The 16,148-nt window shown below is 40.9% G+C and overlaps 2 protein-coding genes across 4 annotated transcripts in view; one reads left to right on the forward strand and one right to left on the reverse strand.

Annotated features, from left to right (window-relative positions):
• The window catches only part of asphd1 (aspartate beta-hydroxylase domain containing 1), a 65,286-nt gene that overhangs the window by 27,548 nt on the left and 21,590 nt on the right, over positions 1-16,148 (reverse strand). Inside the window, exons 3-5 of the mRNA XM_021624315.3 lie at positions 3,870-4,076; positions 1,071-1,278; positions 622-735 (exon numbers count right to left, since the gene is read on the reverse strand). Coding sequence (XP_021479990.1) covers positions 622-735; positions 1,071-1,278; positions 3,870-4,076 — 529 coding nt within the window. The remainder of the gene's footprint in view (positions 1-621; positions 736-1,070; positions 1,279-3,869; positions 4,077-16,148) is intronic.
• Positions 1-16,148, forward strand: part of sez6l2 (seizure related 6 homolog (mouse)-like 2) — a 109,306-nt gene that overhangs the window by 5,749 nt on the left and 87,409 nt on the right. The window lies entirely within an intron of this gene.

Raw genomic sequence — 16,148 nt, forward strand, 5'->3', positions numbered from 1 at the left:
AGAGAACCTGCGCCGCAGACTAGTAGGGGAACAGTGCCCGCCGTCTGTACACAAACTGATTCAAGTGAGGGCAGCGTGAGCATGCACCGAGCCCGAAATATACAAAACAACAAACCTGAGTATCTTTTAACTCATTGGGGCTTGGTCGCAAACCTGGCTTCTTAGACTTATTGCTATAGCCAGGTCAAGCTAGCTGACGAATAATTAATTGTTCATCATTAGGAAACGTATGAGAACCATACAATCTTTCGCACGATAGGGTGAGCACGCTCAACCACTAAGGGACAGTTCAGTTGGCGCAATGTAAGACAAATTGTTGCAAATTGTTTGTTTAAGTAGCATGAATCCTTCCTGTTCACACTGAGGTTAAGAGCGGAATAATTGAAGGAATGAATCCAATCCTCAAGCTTATCACCTTTGGAAGGCGAGGTTTCCAGCGAGGCGCGAATTTCATTGGCTTTGCCAGGCGTGATTTTAGATCCTTCGACTACAGTCGCGAGAGTGCGACTCCCCATAGTATGTTGTACCTAGTTGACTGACTGAAAGGGAACTGGAATCGGAGCACAGCTTGAGTTTGTTTTGAGAGTGACTGCCTTGTTGTGGGAGGTGGAGTTGACTGACCATTATGGGAGACAGTGTGCAGGAAGGAGTCATCCACCAGGAGGCAGTGTCCCTCTGACCAGCACTGAGGCTCTCCTCCCACTACCAGCTCACACTGAGGTGGGGTCTGCACTCCTAAAAAGTGGTGGTGTCAAAAGGATAGATTCATGGCAATTATATATTTACACTGATTTGCATTGCATACATCAGATCTGACTTACATACTAACACTTTGTTAACAAACAGTGAAGTAAAAAAAACATGTTTGGGGGGTTATGATGGAGTTAGATAGTTGTACAAAGCTCATGAGGCATGTATCAAACGATATATCATTAATTTCAATGATCGTTAATACTAGACTGCACATTTAATGGATAAAATCATGCACAGAGAGCATGTAAGCAAAACTTTGTCAAGAACCATACTGAGACCCAATGATATGTGGGCTGGAACATGTCTGTCTCACTCACCGAGGTGGCAGCGTAGGCGAGTATTGGTGGGGCCATACACTCCCCCTAGTGTGGCCCCAGGCCCTAGCAGCCAGAACCCGGCGGCCCCCAGGGAGTTGCTACTTATGAAGGTGCGCAAGGAGAGAAGAGTGCGGTAGGTGCAGGGACAGGAGCGGCAGTTCCCTGCTACACACACGCCTGCGCTGTACAAGGGGAACACGGCTTGGCCCTGAGAGAGACACATAGACCTGTTACACATAGACCTGCCTTGTCACACAAACTACTGTGTTAAATAAATGTTACACACACCACTGCACCATACAAACACAGCTACCTATGTACCCACACGTGTTTGTATTGTATGTGTTTCAAACTGCTGCACTGCAAGCACGTTAGCACTTTTTTTTTATGTATGACAATTTTATAGTTCTGACAATGTTACCTCAATGCTTTTCCACTATACAAATAAGGAGAGTGTAGCCATGTGGCTTTTGTAGGCTGGTATTTAGTTTAATACTTATATTTGTGTGTCATTATTTGTATCATCGATAGAGCCTGGGGGAGAATGGGCTAAGTTGAGCCAAAGGGGTTTGTTTCTGAAAGATTTGACCAAATATTTAAGAAGAGGTCATCATTTCATTGAGACTATGAAGGAAGAAACCACATGGAAAAAGTGGTAAGGAAGTTAGGTCCAAAAAACATATTTTCATTAAGTCAAATTAATGTACTGTGTTAGAGGTTTCATTATACTTGTCTTTAAGCCAAAGTAGTTCATTTTAAGAATGTTCTATACATCAGTTGGGGTCTCTATAAGTTTCAATATGGGGTCCTAAACCTAGCATGAAATTGCATCATTCTAGCTCAATGGGTTAATATAGTCAAAATGTTTGTCTTCGGGCAAGTTGTGGCAATCGGAGGAGTTGAGATGGGACTTTGAATACCAGAGGGACAGGCTAATGGCTACTGGCAAGCAGATTGTCCTTTCCGGTCTTATCCCAACATACGATCGTGGAGTTGATCGCTTCTTCCGGCTATTTGCACTGGACTCATGGATGAAATCCTACTCTGACCTGAAAAAGTGTTGGATTTTATCGACAACTTTGATTTATTTTGTGAGCAACCTCAGTTGTCAAAAACGGAAGGCCTGAATAGAAGAGGAGCTAGAATGCTGAGTTCTAATATTGCAAATATACTAAACAAGTGATAGGATTTCAGTCCTGGCCCTCAACAGCTAACCCTCAATTATTCTTGTATCTTATACCATTTCAAGCCAGACCTACAGTATTTTTAAACAAGGGGTTACCTACTGAACATAGCATGTTTGTGCTAGAGACTGACCATCTGATCTGAAATCCTGCAGCTGTAGGCTTGGCCTGATTCATGTAAATACCAGAAGTTTGTTTATATACATGGATTTTATAGTTATTCTGGCTTCTCAAACCAACGCAAACAGATAGGCTGAAAGATATTTGTACTGAGCTAAACTTAACTCAGCTGATAACTAAACCAACCTACCCCAACTTTAAACACCCTGATATGAATCTACTCTTTTAGATATTACTCTGACAAATGTCCCTCATAAGTATATAGCCAATGGAATATTTGCTAATGAGCTCAGTGACCATTGTCCAATTGCCTGAATAAAAGATGTTAAACTACCTAAATCTCAGCCATTCATTATCACAGACCAATTTTTATTTGCTTTAATGAGTAACATTTGTCTTACCTGGGGTTGTGTGACTGGGGGTGGGTATCCATCTCTGAGTCGGATCTGGCCCTTAATTGTTTTACCTCTCTGTTCAATTCTGTTGCAGATAAGCATGCTCCATTTAAAATACTAAGGGTAAAAGACAGATCTAATCCATGATTCACCCATGAATTGTCTGAAAAAGTACAGGAAAGAAACTTAACCTAGGCTAAGGCTAGGTTGACTGATTCTGCATCTGATTGGCAGTCATTTGAGATATAGATGTCTAACTCTGATTAGAAAGGCAAAATTGACATCTGACATTTTCTGAGCGTGGTGGAAATCCAGCTAACTTCTAGAAAGTAGTCAAGTCCTTGAAGCTAAATTTCACCCCCGTATTGCCCCAGCAGGTTATGACAATCCCTGGTCCTCTAATAGATCAAATGAACATTTTTGATGCTTTAAATAGCTATTTTGCCTCAGCTGGCCACCTATTTGAAAGAATCGTTTCTGAAAATTCGTTTAATTCCACCTTTATTAAAATAATAATATATATATTTTTTAAAACAGCTTGCAGAGAATGATCCACTCCTAGGCACACATTCTTTATTTTCAACCGTTTGTTGTCTCTGACGTTTGTTGTCTCAAGTGCCTTGCTAAAAATCCATCTAAAAAAATCTCTGCCTCACTTATTGCAGAAACATTAACCTATATTTTTTACTTGACAATTGTTTCTGGTATTATCCCTAAGATCTGGAAAGCGGCACATGTCCTCCTCCTACACAAAGGCGGAGACCATTTGACTTAGCTTGGAAATAGGATGGTAGTTATCTATCTTGCATTGTCAAAGTATTAGAATCCCTGGCCAACTCTCAGCTAAGAAATTTTAACTTAGCATTCTATTCTTAATGTGTGCCAATCTGGTTTTAGACCTGGACATAGCATCATTTCAGCTGCTATGCTCGTCTTAAAATGTATTCCTTCTCCCTCTGTTTTGGAAGGACTCACTGATGTGACATGACTGGATCTGTGAAAGCTATGTAAGAGAACCCTTGCTTTCACCTAATTGTCCAATCAGGTTAGATCAGTGACTGAACAGGTACATGCTCATTGGGAGTTGTAGGTTTGTGTACCTTAGGTCCCAGGCTGGTCCAGCCAATCTTTGGATCAATGCCTCTCTGGTAGACCGCCTGAAACTCTGCGAGGATTATGGGATAGTTGGCCTCCAAGACCTCAATGTCATGTCGATGGGCGTCACGTGGGAAAAAAGGAATGCTGGGGACATCTGGGAGGAAGAAGAGATGAGGCTTTTGGATGGAGGAGCGATCATTTAATGTGGCCTGAGAAAGACAAATCACAGAGAAAGAGTCATACATTCTAGAGAAAGAACTAAACATTAGACATTGGTTAATACACATGTATTGTAATTGTTTTACACTGAGGATGAAAACAAACAAAAACATGCAAGGGATGTTTTGTAAATATTTTTATTTTTGCTTTCTGTTCTTTAAATGCCAACCACCAGGACATCAAACACACACAGGGAGGCTGGGAACAACATAAGCAGGTTAGGGATTGTCTGTCTTTTCTGAAAGAAATAAAACAAATCATATTCTAATGCTATCCAAGGCCTTTATACACATGGTTACTCTTTCAATAGCATATGACATGTATTAATTACAGTGTTAGAATGTTGCATTCAGAATGACTGCTCATTAGCTTGAAGGGGGGTCCCTCGAGGCCCAGCGGTTCTAGTGTTAAAACAGATCAATAATTTCAGTTTTGTACTGTTGATTTTGTCATACACACACATGCAGGACTTAGAAAAGTACAGCTGTGTTCTTTCTCAAATGGCACAGATAATTCTGGGGGTTCACTATAAAAGTCACTGACCGCACACCAATACATGTATTTGAGAGTAAAACAATCACTGAAATAACAGCAAACACTGGAGTGGTTTGTTTCATTTTCTTAATGGCAGCCTCCCGAAACCAACATCCGACATTCCAAAATATAGATAGCAGCCTTACAATTCCTCATCTCACCAACCATATACAGTGGGGAGAACAAGTATTTGATACACTGCCGATTTTGCAGGTTTTCCTACTTACAAAGCATGTAGAGGTCTGTAATTTTTATCATAGGTACACTTCAACTGTGAGAGACGGAATCTAAAACAAAAATCCAGAAAATCACATTGTATGATTTTTAGCATTTTATTGCATGACATAAGTATTTGATCACCTACCAACCAGTAAGAAATCCAGCTCTCACAGACCTCTTAGTTTTTCTTTATGAAGCCCTCCTGTTCTCCACTCATTACCTGTATTAACTGCACCTGTTTGAACTCGTTACCTGTATAAAAGACACCTGTCCACACACTCAATCAAACAGACTCCAACCTCTCCACAATGGCCAAGACCAGAGAGGTGTGTAAGGACATCAGGGTTAAATTGTAGACCTGCACAAGGCTGGGATGGGCTACAGGATAATAGGCAAGCAGCGTGGTGAGATGGCAACAACTGTTGGTGCAATTATTAGAAAATGGAAGAAGTTCAAGATGAAGGTCAATCACCCTCGGTCTGGGGCTCCATGCAAGATCTCACCTCGTGGGGCATCAATGATCATGAGGAAGGTGAGGGATCAGCCCAGAACTACACGGCAGGACCTGGTCAATGACCTGAAGAGAGCTGGGACCACAGTCTCAAAGAAAACCATTAGCAACACACTACTCCGTCATGGATTAAAATTCTACAGCACATGCAAGGTCACCCTGCTCAAGCCAGCGCATGTACAGGCCCATCTGAAGTTTGCCAATGACCATCTGGATGATGGTCATTGGAGGAGGAATGGGAGAAGGTATTGTGGTCTGATGAGCTAAAAATAGAGCTTTTTGGTCTAAACTCCACTCACCGTGTTTGGAGGAAGAAGAAGGATGAGTACAACCCCAAGAACACCATCCCAACCGTGAAGCATGGAGGTGGAAACAACATTCTTTGGGGATGCTTTTCTGCAAAGGGGACAGGACGACTGCACCATATTGAGGGGAGGATGGATGGGGCCATGTATCGCGAGATCTTGGCCAACAACCTCCTTCCCTCAGTAAGAGCATTGAAGATGGGTCGTGGATTCCAGCATGACAACGACCCGAAACACACAGCCAGGGCAACTAAGGAGTGGCTCCATAAGAAGCATCTCAAGGTCCTGGAGTGGCCTAGCCAGGCTCCAGACCTGAACCCAATAGAAAATCTTTGGAGGGAGCTGAAAGTCCGTATTGCCCAATGACAGCTCCGAAACCTGAAGGATCTGGAGAAGGTCTGTATGGAGGAGTGGGCAAAATCCCTGCTGCAGTGTGTGCAAACCTGGTCAAGAACTACAGGAAACGTATGGACTCTGTAATTGCAAACAAAGGTTTCTGTACCAATTATTAAGTTCTGCTTTTCTGATGTATCAAATACTTATGTCATGCAATAAAATGCAAATTAATTACTTAAAAATCATACAATGTGATTTTCTGGATTTTTGTTTTAGATTCCGTCTCTCACAATTGAAGTGTACCTATGATAAAAATTACAGACCTCTACATGCTTTGTAAGTAGGAAAACCTGCAAAATCGGCAGTGTATCAAATACTTGTTCTCCCCACTGTATATGATTCCAAGTTTCCGTGTGGTCTTTGTATAATGTACATATACACTGTATATATATCCAACACACATTTTTTGACCCTGTTCTATTGATTTCAACGTGATATCAATATGATTGATGAAGAAAATAGTGTTGTGTTCACCTTTCCAAGTTGGCGACTCACTTGAAACAAAATGTAGAAATCCAAAATGTAGCTGGCTGTCTTCTACAAGTTGTCATAAACCAGTGAAATCGACTGCATTCGGAAAGTATTCAGAACCCTTGACTTTTTCCACATTTTGTTACGTTACTGCCTTATTCTAAAATTGATTACAAAAAATGTTTTCCCTCACACTCACACACACACACACTACCCCACAATGACAAAACAAAAATGGTTTAAGAACTGTTTGCAAATTTATGAAAATAAATAAATATATTACATAAAAAATATATATATTACATAAGTATTCAGACCCTTTACTCAGTGCTTTGTTGAAGAGCCTTTGGCAGCGATTACAGACTCAAGTCTTCTTGGGTATGATGCAACAAGTTTGGCACACCTGTATTTTTGGGAGTTTCTCCCATTCTTCTCTGCAGATCCTCTCAAGCTCTGTCAGGTTGGATGGGGAGAGTCGCTGCACAGCTATTTTCAGGTTTCTCCAGAGATGTTCAATCTGGTTCAAGTCCTGTTGTCCTGTTGGAAAGTGAACCTTTCCAGAGTGACCATCTGGTTCTTGGTCACCTCCCTGACGCCTTTCCAAATCATGTCCAATCAATTGAATTTACCACAGGGGGACTCCAATCAAGTTGTAGAAACATCAAGGATGTTCAATGGAAACAGGATGGACCTGAGGTCAATTTCGAGTCTCATAGCAAATGGTCTGAATACTTGTGTAAATAAGGTGTTCATTGTTAATACATTTGCAAACATTTCTAAAAACCTGTTTTTGCTTTATCATTATGGGGTGTTGTGTGTAGATTGAGTGGGAAATCATTTTAGAATAAGGATGTAATGTAAGAAAATGTGGAAAAGGTCAAGAGGTCTGAAAACTTAAAATATTTTCTTAAACAGGACATGCAACCTGACTATTTCCCCCACCCAACTCTCCTTCTATTGATTTCAACTTGATAAAGGCAAGTGTCGCGTTTCTTTTTACACTTTGGTGACCCCAAAACCAAAATGTTCTTTGGATGGTGGACCATTCTTGATAAACATAGGAAACTGTTGAGCATAAAAAACCCAGCAGCGTTGAAGTTCTTGACACAAATTGTTGCGTCTGGCACCTACTACCATACCCCGTTCAAACATTTCGATTTTTGTAATTTAGCAGACGCTCTTATCCAGAGCGACTTACAGGAGCAAAAAGTGCCTTGCTCAAGGGTACAGACATTTTTCACCTAGTCGGCTCAGGGATTCAAACCAGCGACCTATTGGTTACTGGCCCAACGTTCTTAACTGCAAGGCTACCTTTAATATTTTGTCTTGTCCATTCACCCTCTGAATGGCACTAACACAATCCATGTCTCAAGACTTGAACATTTCTTTAACTTGTCTCCTCCCCTAACCTGCCTTTCTCTAAACAGAATATTCAGTCAACCTTTTAATCTGTTCTTGATTATGGTGATATTATTTATCAAAGTGCAGCTTTTACTACTCTTAAACCTTTGAATGCAATCTATACCATAGTGCCCTTCATTTTGTTACAGGTGACAGTTTTGATACTCATCACTGCATCCTGTATCAAAAAGGTTGGCTGGACTTGGCTAAAGACCCATAGATCTCTACATTACTCCCTTTTTGTTTACAAGGCCCTACTTCAAAACTTCTGTCTTATCTAACTTTACTGTTGAAGTATAGACACCCGAGTTGCCACACTGTTCACAGGATTGGTTAACTCAAGGTTCCTATGGTCTCCATCGAACTAGGTAAATCAGCTTTTAGTTTTAATGCACCGTATTGCTGGAACAAAACTCAAAAAATACATTTCTTCTTGATGTTCTGGTGCCATTCAGGCAATTTAAAGTATTGACTGGGGACTTATTTGTGGAGGAATGTAACTATTTTTTGGGGTGATTTGTGATGTTTTATTTGTGATTCCGATGACCATGCTGTACTATTATACAGGGTGTATTTGAAAAGGAGGTAAATAAAAGGCAATAAAAGGTAATAAGAGGTAAAAAGAGGTAAATAAAAGGAAATAAACGGTAATAAAGGGTAATGAGGTAAATAAAAGGTAATAAAAATAAAATCTATATTGATTGAAGTGGATTTAACAAATTACATCAATAAGGGATCATAGCTTTCACCTGGTCAGTCTACTGTATGTCATGGAATGAGCAGGTGTTCCTGATGTTTTGTATACTCAGTATATTAAAAAATGTTTCTGCATTTGATTTGAAAATGGGCTATTTATCAAAATGTCTGGTCAAAAGGAAGCATCAACAGCATCATTATTGTGCGTGCAAAGCAACACTACTATTAATTACACTTCAATTACTTATTATTATTATTATTACCTACAGCTTTTATACGAAAGATCCCATTTCAACTAAATAATGTGCAGAAAGGTCTAACTTAAGTTTCTTACATTTTTATTTGATATTTCATTTTTACTATTTTCTACATTATAAAATAATAGTGAAGACATCAAAACTATGAAATAACACATATGGAATCATGTAACCAAAAAAAGTGTTAGATTCTTCAAAGTAGCCACCATGGCTTGATGACAGCTTTGCACACTCTTGGCATTCTCTCCACCAGCTTCATCTAAAATGCTTTTCCAACAGTCTTGAAGGAGTTCCCCCAAGCTGAGCCATTGTTGGCTGCTTTTCCTTCACTCTGCGGTCCAACTCATCCCAAACCATTTCAATTGGGTTGAGATCGGGTGATTGTGGAGGACAGGTCATCTGACGCAGCACTCCATCACTCTCCTTCTTGGTCAAATAGCCCTTACACAGCCTGGAGGTGTTGGGTCATTGTACTTCTGAAAAACAAATTATATTGTGGAGTAAAGTACATTGCGTCGACGCAAGGGATAGTTAGAACGCTGATTATGCGTTGGTACACAGGCGGTAAAGTGTTTCTCTCCTCGCTGAATGACTGAGCAATATAAACCGATAATTGTTCATGTCTTCAAGATTGAATTTGAATTAACTGAATGGCGAGGATGAAGAAGAAGGTGATTGAATTTAGAACAATAGCGTACAAATGTATCTTCCTCTGTCCAGCGTGCAGAACAGCTCACACCAAGGAAAATACAACTTTTTTGTTGTTTCTACATTATCAGAAGAAGCTACCTGGACTGTAACCTATTTCTGACTATAAACTCATGTTTTATTGTAAGAGAAACGGAAATGGCTTCAGGACAACGAAAGAAAGTTGATATGAAAACCAATAGAACAGGAGAGAAATGGCATAGTGGTGGGCCAATAGGAAATACAATGGAAATATATTTGCCAAAATTACACTGTGTTGATCCCATGTTTTATGAGCTGAAATAAAAAATCCCAGAAATGTTCCATACACACCAAAAAAAAAATCAAAAATGTTACGCACAAATTTGTTGACATCCCTGTTAGTGAGCATTTCTCCTTTGCCAAGATAATCCATCCATTTGACAGGTGTAGCATATTAAGAAGCTGATTAAACAGCAGGATAATTACACAGGTCCACCTTGTGCTGGGGACAATAAAAGGCCACTGAAATGTGCAGTTTTGTCACAATACAATGCCACAGATGTCTTAAGTTTTGAGGGAGTGTGCAATTGGCATGCTGACTGCAGGAATGTCACCCAGAGCTGTCGGCAGATAATTTAAATGTTAATTTCTTTACAATAAGCCGCCTCCATCATTTTAGAGAATTTGGCATTACGTCATACCGGCCTCACGTGTAACCACACCAGCCCAAGACGTCCAAATCTGTCTTCTTCACCTGTGGGATTGTCTGAGACCAGCCACTCGGACAGCTGATGAAACTGGGTTAGCACATCCAAAGAACTTCTGCACAAACTGTCTCAGGGATGCTCATCTGCGTGCTCGTCGTCCTCACCAGGGTCTTGACCTGACTGCAGTTCAGAGTCGTAACCAACTTCAGTGGGCAAATGCTCACCTTTGATGGCCATTGGCATGCTGGAGAAATGTGCTCTTCACGGATGAATCCAAGTTTCAACTGTACCGGACAGAGTGCCCCATGGTGGCAGTGGGGTTATGGTTTGGGCAGGCATATGCGACGGACAATGAACACAATTAAATTTTTTATGAATTATGAATGGCAATTTGAATGCACAAAGATACCGTGACGAGATCCTGAGGCCCAATGTTTTGCCATTCATCTGCCGCCATCACATTTCAGCATGATACTGCACACAGGATCTGTACAAAATGTCCCAGTTCTTCCATGGCATGCTTATTCAGCATGTTTGGGATGTTCTGGATCGACGTGTACGATAGCGTGTTCCAGTTCCCGCCAATATCCAGCAACTTCGCACAGCATTAAAGAGGAGTGGGACAACATTCCACTGACCACAATCAACAACCTGATCAACTCTATACGAAGGAGATGTGTTGCACTGCATGAGGCAGATGGTGGTCACACCAGATACAGACTGGTTTCCTGTAAAGTACTTCAGTAAAATTACTTTGTCGTATCTGTACTTTACTATTTAACAACTTTTACTATTACTTCACTGCATTCCTGAAGAAAATAACGTACTTTTTACTCCATACATATTCCCTGACACCCAAAAGTACTCATGACAGGAAAATGGTCCAATTCACATACTTATAAAGAGAACATCCCTGGTCATCTCTACTGCCTCTGATCTGGCAGACTAACTAAACAAATGCTTTGTTTGTAAATGACGTCAGTGTTGGAGTGTGCCCTTGGCTGTACGTAAATAAAATAAAAACATTGTGCCATCTGGTTTGCTTAATTATTTATATACTTTATTTTGATATTCAAATATATTTTAAACCAAATACTTTAATAAGTCTTGCTCAAGTAGTATTTTCTATTAAAACGGTATCTTTACTTTTACTCCAAGTATTATAAATTGGGAAATTTTTCACCACTGGGTATTTGTGACCAATAGATGCATATCTGTATTCCCAGTCCCAGAGAAACAAAAAAAGATAATTGAAATTAAACTGTTCCACAAAAATGCACATATGAAAATCAGATTTTTTTATGTAAGGCATAATAAGTATCCTATTTTCCAAAATCAAAATTGCACCATTTTATTAACCCATGTTCTCTCAACTTCGGGTGTCACGGCTGCTGCTGCTCCTCCCCTCCGGTGTACGACATTGCCAGAGTACTAACCACCGGTCCTGGGATTCATCATTACGCACACCTGGCACTCATCATTATGCGCACCTGTTCATCATTAGGATTCACACTTGGACTCCATTACCTTCATCATCTCCTCCTCTTTATATGTCAGTCTCCCATGTTCACTCACCAGTTGGGATTGTTCTTGTGTATCGGCAGTTTGCCTTATGTTAGTGTCGTGTTCTTGGTTTTGTTGTTTTATTAAAATGTTGCTCCTTCTTCCGACTCACCTCCCATCATTACATCGGGACCACCGGCCAGGCGATATTTTTTGCTTGATGCAGAACTAGTGCGAGAGGAGAGACTCTCGGACAGAAACATCCACACCTCCATTAGTTTACAAAAGGATAGAATAATTAACAGGTCGATCGTGAGCTACCAGTAGCTCGCAGCCCATCTATGAGTAGCTCACCAAACAATTCTGATAGTGAATGCAATTCCACCACTAACTGTCAAACAAATCTCACAAGTATCAGACACCGCAATACAACATTGACATTATCCCACCCCTGTTTAGCCACTATTGGCTTAAAAAGCCAAACCTAACAATATCTGCCCATTCATTTCCAGCAATATTGTCATCTGTCTGTGTGGTACATGTGTTTGTCTCACTCCATGTGTAGCCAGTTGTGATAACTGTCTGATAACAGTTGTGGGTTGACAGAAAAACCTTCCCCTAAACGTTCAATAAAATGCTAACCGCAAAGTAGGCTAACCTGGCAGAAGTACTGTATATCATGAGTAAGTATATCATTAGTATCTATTATTTGCAAATATTGCGCTAGATGCGCAATTCTGAAGTAATCCTGCTGCTGCTGAATGCTGTTCATAGTCGCCATTGTGGCATTCCCGACACATAAGTATCCGTCAAAAACACCACAACAAAGTGGCGTACCAGTGTATTAAATCAATGCCTAGGCTACATGAGTGTGTCTCCTGCTTTTCAGAGTCCAAAAGAGCCTCTTCATTCAGTTTGGCGTGGGAGGAGGAGAAAGGAGGGTAACTACTCCAGTCGCTTATCCTATTCCTCCCTCTTTGGCCCAATGACTTGAGAGAAAGTTGACTGGGCTAATGTCAGGGGACACTCAAGAACTTGGATACCTGTGTCAATACCTGCTTCCAACTAGCCAGCTTGCAATGGAGGTCACGCCACCTGGAATAGCTAATGAACATTTCCAGCGCTGTGGAAGCTGAGTTTGTTATGTTCTTGTCCGGTACAATATTGACAATCCAGAGCTCCAATGCAGCAATTGTTTGCTGGTGGAGGATTACAGGAATGGGGTGGCTATACTTAGCAAACAAATCTCAATTCTATGCAAACTTATGGGAAAACTCTAATTGGAACTCCTATGGCTGGACGCTGCTTGGGCAAGATGGATGTTTCCCCGCCTTGTGATCTGTCGCTATCCAAATGGCTTGTGCTATCTGGAACTTGCCTGCCTATGAAATTATTTCCATCTGCTTCTCCTCATCCATCCTGAGGTGAAGTAGACTGAGAACAGCAATAAGAATGTTCCAATCAGCGCTGGTCCCATTTCACAAGTAGTGGAAAACGAAGGCAGCGGCATGCTGCTAAGCGGACGGGAGTAACTGCGATAGGTTCGGAGCAGATTGACATAAGGAATAGCTTCGCTGCACTGGTGCCTGATCTACCTGCGCCTTCAGCGCTGGGACTGCCTGTGTCTGCGGCAGCGGTGCTGACTCCAACTACGTTGTCAAGTTTAGCTCCTTTCCTCCTCTATGGATCTGACGGGACACTGGCTGCTGTGGGAGGTCTAGACCTATGGCCGGGACCAGCGGGCGTACGCTATTTGTATTTACTAGGGATCCCCATTAGCTGTTGGCAAGGCAGCAGCTTCTCTTCCTGGGGTCCAAGCATAGTAGGCACTTACATTACATGTAAAAGAAAAGATAAAACAGTACATCATAAAATTACACCACTACATAGCTACAATACAAAATGTACAGTGCCTTGCAAAAGTATTCGGCCCCCTTGAACTTTGCGACCTTTTGCCACATTTCAGGCTTCAAACATAAAGATATAAAACTGTATTTTTTTGTGAAGAATCAACAACAAGTGGGACACAATCATGAAGTGGAACGACATTTATTGGATATTTCAAACTTTTTTAACAAATCAAAAACTGAAAAATTGGGCGTGCAAAATTATTCAGCCCCTTTACTTTCAGTGCAGCAAACTCTCTCCAGAAGTTCAGTGAGGATCTCAGAATGATCCAATGTTGACCTAAATGACTAATGATGATAAATACAATCCACCTGTTTGAAATCAAGTCTCCGTATAAATGCACCTGCACTGTGATAGTCTCAGAGGTCCGTTAAAAGCGCAGAGAGCATCATGAAGAACAAGGAACACACCAGGCAGGTCCGAGATACTGTTGTGAAGAAGTTTAAAGCCAGATTTGGATACAAAAAGATTTCCCAAGCTTTAAACATCCCAAGGAGCACTGTGCAAGCGATAATATTGAAATGGAAGGAGTATCAGACCACTGCAAATCTACCAAGACCTGGCCGTCCTTCTAAACTTTCAGCTCATACAAGGAGAAGACTGATCAGAGATGCAGCCAAGAGGCCCATGATCACTCTGGATGAACTGCAGAGATCTACAGCTGAGGTGGGAGACTCTGTCCATAGGACAACAATCAGTCGTATATTGCACAAATCTGGCCTTTATGGAAGAGTGGCAAGAAGAAAGCCATTTCTTAAAGATATCCATAAAAAATGTTGGTAAAAGTTTGCCACAAGCCACCTGGGAGACACACCAAATGTGGAAGAAGGTGCTCTGGTCAGATGAAACAAAAAAACTAAACTTTTTGGCAACAATGCAAAACGTTATGTTTGGCGTAAAAGCAACACACCATCCCCACTGTCAAACATGGTGGTGGCAGCATCATGGTTTGGGCCTGCTTTTCTTCAGCAGGGACAGGGAAGATGGTTAAAATTGATGGGAAGATGGATGGAGCCAAATACAGGACCATTCTGGAAGAAAACCTGATGGAGTCTGCAAAAGACCTGAGACTGGGACGGAGATTTGTCTTCCAACAAGACAATGATTCAAAACATAAAGCAAAATCTACAATGGAATGGTTCAAAAATAAACATATCCAGGTGTTAGAATGGCCAAGTCAAAGTCCAGACCTGAATCCAATCGAGAATCTGTGGAAAGAACTGAAAACTGCTGTTCACAAATGCTCTCCATCCAACCTCACTGAGCTCGAGCTGTTGTTGCAAGGAGAAATGGGAAAAAATGTCAGTCTCTCGATGTGCAAAACTGATAGAGACATACCCCAAGCGACTTACAGCTGTAATCGCAGCAAAAGGTGGCGCTACAAAGTATTAACTTAATAAGGGGGCTGAATAATTTTGCACGCCCAATTTTTCAGTTTTTGATTTGTTAAAAAAGTTTGAAATATCCAATAAATGTCGTTCCACTTCATGATTGTGTCCCACTTGTTGTTGATTCTTCACAAAAAAATACAGTTTTATATCTTTATGTTTGAAGCCTGAAATGTGGCAAAAGGTCGCAAAGTTCAAGGGGGCCGAATACTTTCGCAAGGCACTGTACATGGTATAATGATTCTCTACTACACTATACTTGCTTGTTTTGTCAACTGTTCGAATTTCAGCGAACAGAAAATGGCAGAGCGATTTCTGCATATTGCATCTTTAATATTAGAATTAGAATGGATCAATACAATGGCATAGCCCACCCTGTTCTTCATTCATAAGTGGTGATTACATAATTATGCATCACTGTTTTCCCTCGCTTATCAACTCACCCAATCTACCCCTTTATCCCCATTATACTTTACTTAATCTTTTTTAATCTGTTGTAATATGTGTGAAATTAGTTTAGGTTCAGTTTCAAGGAAATTATCGGAGTGATTATCTGTTGGGCACTGCACTTTCTACTGTCGGAAGAAGGAGCGGAGCAGGCCCTACTGTCGGGAGGAGATGCAACGGGGGGAAACCATTCCCTCCTAAAACTCCAGTTCTGTTTGTGATATTAAGATTCTAACACAGACAGTGTGTTATACAGACTTATTTATAAAAAGTCAAGGACGGAGGGTGGCATGACTTGAAAAATTGCAGAGTAATAAATAAATACAATTCATGAGCAGCCAGAATGACTGCTTTAGCGTTAAAGGTAGACTCAGGAATATGATGTAGATGCAGAAAGAAAATGGTATCGTGGGTCAATTTCTGCAACAAGTAAGAGCATTGAAGTGCGAGGCTCAACTCCTCCGCTGTTTTGGTGCACATGCACAGAAAGTGTGTGACTGTGTGAGAGCGAAGTGTTGCAAATATCACCATGTTAAAATGTTTAGTGTTGCTCGTGGTAAAGTCATTTAGCGGAGTCTACTTTTAAGAAAGGCTTTTCACAGCACCGTAAAAGTTCTATACAGAACCTTTTGAACATGGTTGTTTATAGA

Source organism: Oncorhynchus mykiss, chromosome 12 (assembly GCF_057628025.1).
Source record: "Oncorhynchus mykiss isolate SJ-2025 chromosome 12, ASM5762802v1, whole genome shotgun sequence".
NCBI lineage: Eukaryota > Metazoa > Chordata > Actinopteri > Salmoniformes > Salmonidae > Oncorhynchus > Oncorhynchus mykiss.